The 8,873-nt window shown below is 35.7% G+C and overlaps 1 protein-coding gene across 2 annotated transcripts in view; it reads right to left on the reverse strand.

Annotated features, from left to right (window-relative positions):
* The window catches only part of Ddx1 (DEAD-box helicase 1), a 39,333-nt gene that overhangs the window by 7,507 nt on the left and 22,953 nt on the right, over positions 1-8,873 (reverse strand). For both annotated transcript variants that reach the window (XM_029566812.1, XM_008839772.2), the window contains exons 14-18: positions 7,307-7,367; positions 3,609-3,707; positions 2,038-2,127; positions 1,164-1,352; positions 585-636 (exon numbers count right to left, since the gene is read on the reverse strand). In XM_029566812.1, coding sequence (XP_029422672.1) covers positions 585-636; positions 1,164-1,352; positions 2,038-2,127; positions 3,609-3,707; positions 7,307-7,367 — 491 coding nt within the window. The remainder of the gene's footprint in view (positions 1-584; positions 637-1,163; positions 1,353-2,037; positions 2,128-3,608; positions 3,708-7,306; positions 7,368-8,873) is intronic.

Genomic DNA, 8,873 nt, shown 5'->3' on the forward strand with positions numbered 1-8,873 from the left:
TTTCACAGTTGAGCTAAAGGTATTTTTTTTACCTGACATCCCTCATATGTCATTTTTTTTTTTTTTCTGGCATTTCAGGGCCAATATAAATCAATCTCCAGAAAAATTTGCTGGCTCTCTATAATCTAAAATCTATAATCCTTTGGATATTTTTATAATTTAGAAACCATAAACTAAGTTCAGTGATTAATATGCCTCCTCTAAGCAGAATGGGATTAGCTTGTCCCCTATTTCTTTATTATTTTTATTGCTTTTATTTTCACACTTCTTGCTCTAATTTTGTAGGTCATCTCACATCCTTAAAAATTTGCTGGCTCTCTATAATCTAAAATCTATAATCCTTTGGATATTTTTATAATTTAGAAACCATAAACTAAGTTCAGTGATTAATATGCCTCCTCTAAGCAGAATGGGATTAGCTTGTCCCCTATTTCTTTATTATTTTTATTGCTTTTATTTTCACACTTCTTGCTCTAATTTTGTAGGTCATCTCACATCCTTCATAAGGATAGATAGGACAGAAACTCAACAGAGCAAACCAATCATTTCCAAGATAACACATTCTATTGACTCTTTCAACTTACCTGGACTATTAGCACCTGGTCTTGTGTTATCTTTTGCATGTACATCATCAGTCTATCAAAAGCAAGGGATAAAATAGGGATGGGAATGTTAAGGAATGATTCAGAACAGATGTCATTTTTATTTAGAGGGAGAAATGCATTTGTCTATGGACTAAATCTTAGGCATGTCTTTATAATCTATACATAAAACCATTTCTCAGATTCAGAAAAACCTTTCATTAACTAAGACAATTATATATATAACATTATTTATACAAATATAAATGTTTTTATAACAAGGTACATCAAGAGGACACAATGAGGCTCCTATTGAAATACTACTAAAAATGGAAATTACTGCATCTGAAATTAGATATATCTAATCTTATTTATGAAGATTATATCAAGCTAAGCATAAGTGACTTTATAAAGAGAAAAAGAAAGATGAAATCTATCATTTATTCAATGCCTTTTAAACACCCAACACAGTCAATGTGTCGATCTGTTTTAGCTCTAGCATAAAGTCTCATTGCTGTAAGCACCACTAAGAGCCCAAGGAAATTCCTTCACCACACAATGTCCACATCACAAAGCACTTACTCTAATGTGGTTCTTCCCCAGTCTTTCCCAGAGTTTGTCAGTTTTGGGATTCACAGGGACAACGACATGGTGCACAGTATCTGGAACAGAATCTTCTCCTTTTAAATCAACCCATGTGGGAAAATGCATTATCTTCTCTGACAGTTTCTTTACATCAAAAGAATGCAAAGTAGCAGAGCAAACAATCACCTAAGAACAAGAAAACTCAGACTTAGACAAATTTTTATTTTATAACAATCAGTACTACATCACACTAACATTGACATAGTAGCCGGGAAATCTGACAACTAGCTCAGTACTGACACCCGGTAGGAACAACTATCAGTGTGACTGGCAGGCTGACTTCCGAGGTGCAGTCCCCTCACTCTCACATAGAAATCATGCCATCTCTTCCACAAGGGCTTAGTAAAGCTAGCCTGAAAAGTTGTCTTAAAGTCAAAAGCCACAAATTACTTATCCCCTTTTCTCAAAAGCTTTTCCTCAAATGCTTCCTAAAGAAGGATGAAAAAATTAAGAGCAATGTTTTCAGAAATAATTATTAAGGAGGTGACTGTCTTTCAATAGCTAAGCTTACTTTCCTTTAAATGGAAAGCAATACCAATTAAATGGACTATGAACCCTAAAAGCTCTGTAGAAAGAAACAGCTGAGAAACTTGAACTTACAGTCTTGTACACCATCTAAGAAATTAGCTTTTATTTCTAAAAGAAGCTTTTAAGATTCATATCTGTATGTACTATTTGGTAACTATCTGATAATGAAAATATTTTACACAGTTCACTTAATCAGAAGACATTGAAACAGAAAACTTTGCCTCTACAATAACATGTTACGATTGTTTGCATGTATTCTTAAGTTGCATTAGTCATTTGATACCTGAAGTCTTTTTCCATCAGAGGTAATCTGAGGGATCTGACTATGCATCCTGTTTATAAAATCAGAATAACCTTGAGAAAGAAGCCCATCCTGCAGAAAAGAAAAAACTGAGTTTTTAAACTGTATTAAAATCTTTATTTTTAAATTTAAAATGTGATATACGAGAATTCATATACACACATATCCCTGTATTTGTAAAACTGTGTACTGCTGAATATTTAAAGTTATAAATTCAACTTTAGATTACTTGTGACTAAAGACTAAAATATGGAAAAGCTGGGGTTGGTGAGATAGTCGCTCTTCCAGAGGTTTTGGATTCAGTTACCAGCACCCACATAGCAGCTAACAAGCCTCAGTAACTATTCCAGTGGATCCGATGCTCTCTTCTGACTTCTGCAGGCACTGCATGACACAAGTGCACTTAACATACATGCATGAAAAATTCATACACATAACATAAAAATAAATCTTAAAAAATAAATTAAGGATGGAAAAGCTGTAATAAACCAAAATCACACTTTTGTATCCTGGAATGAATATAACAGTTTTTAACACATGTCCTTAAGATTCTGATTTTAATAGGAAAAATATTTCCTCATTCAGTGCTGGGAAATTAATTCAAACAGCTTGAGAATAATTTGGATGAAGATTTCAAAAGACTCAAACACATTTATGTCCTTCCAGATGTTCCATATTTTGAAACTCTGACACAAAGAAATAATTCTTAGTATGAAAAAATAATTTATGAAGCCAGATGTGGCTTCATAATTATCCCAGCACTTGCACAGCAGAGGCAGGCAGATCTCTGAAATCAAGGCCAGCCTGGTCAACACTGCAAGCTTCAAGCCAGCTGGAGCTCCAGGGACACCCTGCTCAAAAAACAAAACAACAACAACAACAAAATGTATGCATAAAGAGCTATTTGGAGTAAAAAGCAACCTGACCTATATATCTAGTCTGAGAGTAATTTAAAAAAACACAAAATATCTACATAACAGATCATTAATCAGCCTTCAAAGATTAATTATAAATAATAACATGAAATATTTATGATACTGTATTTTTTAAAAAAAAACTTTCCTATATTCCCCCATTTTGATTTTAGCTACATTATTTTAATGTAGTTATCCTTCAGGATCCAAATGATCAGTGCTAGGGCTACTGCTGGGTCCCCAAGTCCCCAGATGCTCAAGCCCCTCCCTGTGTAGGCCTAGGTACATTCTCCATGTACTTTAAATTATTTCTAATTTCTTATACCTACATGCAATGTATAAGCTACATTAATAGTTGTTTCACTGTATTATTTAGGGAAAAATGGCCAAAAAAATTGCACACATGCTCAATACAGAAGCAATTTTTTTCAAGTATTTCTTTAATCAAGCTTGATTGAATCTGCAGATGCAGAAAGTCAACTGCATTTATGTCAATATAAAGTAGATAAATATTGTCAAACTGTGATTATCTCTAAATAATGTGATCATGGCTGAACTACATTTTTTCATTTTACAGATTTTTATCTCCAAAAACATATACATACTTTTTAAAGAAAGCATGACTGTATTTGAACATACCGCTTCATCTAGGACTAGGAATCTCACTTGAGACAAGTTGAGCTTTCCAGTTGACACCAAATCATCTAGTCTTCCTGGAGTGCCTACAACAATATCAACCTGAAAAACAGCAAAAAAAAAAAAAAAAAGCACCCAAGGGAAACCAAGGAATTGTTATAATTATTTTAAAAACAGCAATGAATAATTTTCTATTTTAACAAAAACATGCACACTGAATAGTTACAGTCAATGCTAAATTTATTAAAAAGGAGTTGTAAACAGATAATGCCATACATTACATTTTTGCTTGGTCTAGCAACTGGTTTTGGATACTTTATTATACACAGTCCAATATATTAAATTTGTATTTTCCAAGAAAAAGAAATGAGATGTGTTTATATGAATTCTGAAATTAAACCAGGACTCAAATCCCAATTCCACCATTGTTCAACTATGTGACCTCTAATGACTTAATATCATCTAGTACCAATTTTCCCATTTTTGAACTGTTGATTATAAGATTATTGTTATAATTGAGAAGACATATAAACCACTAGATGTAGTGCATGAGTGCTCAATATATTTGATTACAATTAACTGTAATTGTGATGAGACTGCCCAAGAATAGAATAACTAATACCAAGTGCTTACAGTGCACTGACACTAAGCTAAATATCTTGTACATTTTATTTCATATAAGCAGTAAAGTAAATACAACTACCATTACTCCTATTTTCAAACAAGGAAACTTAAGTATAGATTACTAAAGTCATAAACATTTAGATTATATGAAAGTAGGTACCCACACTGGAGTTGAAACTGAGCCAAAACATCAGAAAAGTTCAACAGGGTCTAAATCAAATGATAGCAAGTTAAACTGCTACAAAAAACTTCAAACCTACACAAATGATAATAGTATTGAGCCCCAATGCCAATACAAAACTACAATCCTTTACACTCACCCACACATAACTAGTAGCCAAGTCTACAGAGTTAAACTAGGAACACAGGCTCTGGACTAAAGCTCTATCTGTAACATTTTAATTCTTAGCCAGTCATTAGATATCTGATAGCACTTTTCCCAGTATGTAAAACGAAGAGTACCTTCTCAGAGGGCTACTCTAAGAAGTCAGAAAATGTACGCATTGGACTGGGGGACCTCAGTGGGAGAACACTTTTAAGGAAGGAGGACAGAAAGGACTGCAAAAAGAGAAGGGAGGGAGGGAGAAAAGGAAAGAGAGAGGGACTTCTGGAACTAGTTTTATCTGTACTGATAACTACAAGCTTCAATTTAAAGAATATTGTCTTAAAATGTGAAGCTAAGGGGCTGGAGAGATGGCTCAGTGCTTAAGAGCACTGGCTGTTCTTGCAGAGGACCCAGATTCAATTCCCAGCACCCACTTGGCAGCTAAAAACTGTCCGTAACTCCAGTTTTAGGGGATCCAACACCCTCTTCTGTCCTCTGTGAGCACTGCATAACACAGGTGCATTTACATACACGCAGGCAATACATTCACACACATAAAATAAAAATAATAAAATACTATTTTCTGTACAAGTGAAGCTAAAATCTGTTGAATGGATTAAGATTCTACACTATGCCAAGCACAGGGACAGATGCTGTATACAGCAGAGAACAAAATATCACTCTGGGCCTGTGTGCAACATCTCTTTAGTATAAGACTCTAGGTGAGTTTCCCTTCTCCTCAACTACAGGAGGTAAACTGGCCTTGAAAACAGATACAAACTACCATAGGCTTGAAAATAAGCTATGTCAGAAAAGTCTGAGAGAAGTATTTATACAACTTGTATAACTGCACATGTTCCACAATATAGTACCCTAAAAAATTACAAACTAAAATAATTCTCTCTCCCTCCAAAGCGAACTTGGATTCTAGCATAAGACATGATACATAGCTAAGGCTGACCCAAAGGGATATGTGTTGTCAAGAGTGGAAAATATAAGATGGAAAGAAACAGAAATAGAGTGTGCTAAATGCCTTAAGAGGAAGAGAACTGAACTCTGCCAAGAAAACTAGAGTAGCACTGCCTTTACTTTGCCAATGGCTTTAGTATCAACTGTGTAAGTGTGTGTACATGAGTACACATGCATGTAGAGGCCAGAAGCTGACATCCAGTGTCTTCTTCAATTGTTTTCTACCTTAGTTTTTGAGGCAGGGTCTTTCACTGAACCTTACTATCTCTACCTTCCTAGAGCTAGGATTATAGGTCCTGGTTACCATGCTTAGCTTTACTCAAGGTGTTTTTTCCCTACCTCCCAAGTGCTGGAACAACAGGAAAGTGCCTTCATGCCTGATTTATGCAGTGCTAGGGACTGAACACAGGTCTTTATGCATGCTAGGCAAGCACTCTTCCAACCAGCTACATTTCTAGCCCCACACCTGATTTTTATGCCGGAGCTGGGGATTGAACTCAGGTCCTCTCATTTGCACACCAAATACTTTACTGAGTCATCTCTAAGCCCTCAAACTTTGAGATAAGACTGGAGCTGGAAACTCTAAGACAAAAATCTTTGTTACTGGAGGAATGATTTGAGTTTGAAAAATGAAAGCTGACAATGAACCTATGAAATTTATCAATCACTAAAATGACATACTAAGAACATATCAGAGCAATAGTATGCATCTTAAAGAAGTATTATCACGTACATTAAAATTATTGCTCTTAAATATATTATGCCAGTTGAACTTCAGTCCATTCAATATCAAATTTAGTTTGACAAGGATGGAACTAAAGGAGAACATGATCTGATTCAGGTAGATTAGAATAAATGATTAAATATTTAGGAAAGGAAAGGAAAAGTTTTAAGAAGTACAATTCCTAAATACAAAGTATTTTTGAAATCCTACACCAGAGAGTTAATGAACACAGTTAAGAATTTCCAAATAATGGGGACCATGGAGTCTTGCCTACATAATGACACAGCTGAATACCATCTTTAAGATTTCCCTTACACATGCCTTCCCTTTTAGCTGTCCCCTCACTGGAACGACCACTGATCGTCTTAACATTACTCTTCATTCCAAAGGATAGCTGCAGAAACCTCTACTTTTCTATAATCTACTTCATCTCCATTTTCATCCTCAGCTTTGGTTTCTTTTTAAAAAATATGTGATTTTTAAAAAAATATTTTATTTATTACTTTTATTGTATATGTATGTGTATATTGCCTGCATGTAGGTAAGTGCAACTGTGTCATGCATGTGTAATTTAAAAAAAAACATTTTATTACTTTTATTTTTCTATGTGTATGAGTGTATTGCCTACATGTGTTGTGCAGGAGTGCATTGCATTCATGACATGCAATGCCCATGGAGATCAGAAGAGGGTGTCAAGTTTTCCTGGAACTGAAGTTACAGATGGTTGTTAGCTGACATGTGAGTGCAGGGAACCAAAACCAGGTCTTCTACAAGAGTAGCCAGTGTTCTTAACCACTGAGCTATCTCTACAGCTCCAATGACTTTTAATTCATAAAGGCTAGAAGGACATTCAAGATGCTCAAAGGGTAAACAAAAAATTCAGTGGCATTTCACAGGAGAAATTAAGAACTACTGCTCTGTATACTTCTGGTAAGGAAAAGGGGTGCCTGCAAGATGTCTTTGGACACATGCACACTTCTGGTCTTTTGCTAATTTCAGCTTCATTTGATTTTTCTTGGACAAAACAGAATTATACTGCCAATTAAAAGTACAGCTTACCCCATTATCCAAAACAGAGAGCTGATCCCGAGCTGCAACACCTCCAATTATCAGAAGCTCCCTGAAATAAATACCAAATAACAGAAAGAAGATTAAAGTCTATTCTACACTGCTAAGCTGTATCCATTCCTTTCAGGTAGAAATTAATAATGAAAACTGAGTAAGTCATTAGAAGAGAACCTGAATAAATACAGAGAAGGTAGGACAACCATAAATGATACTAAGGTATGGTAAAGCCAATGAAGCTCAGAGCACAGAAAAAATTAATCCTCATCTACATATCCTACATGAGGATGATTCAAGCTCTTTAGAAACTTAATTTTAGTCCTGTAAGATTTATGTATTGTATAGAATATTTCTGAGAGAATGGATAAAAATCAGTGTAAAAAGAAAAGGCACCTCACCTCCCTCTGCTGTCCTGGGCTTGCACAACCCACAGGCCTCTCTCATGGGTAAGTCCAGCACACCCTCCGCACCTTGACTCCCCCAGCCTCATTCACTCTCCTGTCTCCCCTGTCTGTCTCACCTCCTAGCCTGGGTACTGTCCCATTCCTTGTCTTGACACCTCAGACACTGGGGGAACCACCATGCTTCCTGATCCTTTGCATCCACACCAACCCAATTCCTTCTCGTGGTCCCCAGGAGCCCTATGGGCCTGGTCCCACCCTCACCTCCCTCTGCTTCCCTGGGCTGCACAACTCTGGTGCACCCAACTTCATCAAAACAATACTACAGGACTTTAAGACCCACATTAATCACAGCTCATTAATAGTAGGGGACTTCAGTACTCCACTGTCTCTATTACACAGGTCAACAGGGCATAGAGTTAACAGAGAGACATCTGAATTAAACAATACCATATATCAAATGGACTTAACAGACATCTACTGAGTATTCCACCCAAGCACCAAAGGACATACTTTCTTTCAGCATCCCATGGAACATTCTCCAAAATCGACCATATACTAAGGCAAAAAACAAACCCCAACAAATACAAAAATATTGAAATAATACCCTGCACTCTATCAGATCACAATGCAATAAAGCTTAAAATCAACACAGGAAGAAGCCATAGCCACCACATGAACACACGGAGATTAAACAACACACTCCTGAATGATGAATGGGTCAAAAGAGAAATTAAGAAAGAAATAAAAGTATTCCTGGAACTAAATGAAAAGGACAATACAAAACAATAAAACCACAGGGACACACTGAAAGCGGTCCTTAGAGGGAAGATTATAGCTCTAAGTGCCTATATTAAAATATTGGAAAGAACACAAAAAAAATGACTTAACACTTGAAGTCAACTCAAAACACTTGAAAAGCAACAACAAATGAAACCCAAACCCAGCAGACAAGAAGAAATAACAAAAATTAGGGTAGAAATTAATGAAATTGAAACAAAGAAAAAAATAACAATCAATGAATCCAAGAGCTGGTTCTTTGAAAAGATAAACAAGATTGACAGACCACTAGCCCAGTTAAGCAAAAGAAAACAAAGAGCACCTACAAATAAATAAAATCAGAAATGAAAGAGGAAACATCACAACAGACACCAAAAAGA

Source organism: Nannospalax galili, unplaced genomic scaffold, assembly GCF_000622305.1.
Source record: "Nannospalax galili isolate Female #2095 unplaced genomic scaffold, S.galili_v1.0 scaffold1379, whole genome shotgun sequence".
NCBI classification, from domain to species: Eukaryota; Metazoa; Chordata; class Mammalia; order Rodentia; family Spalacidae; genus Nannospalax; species Nannospalax galili.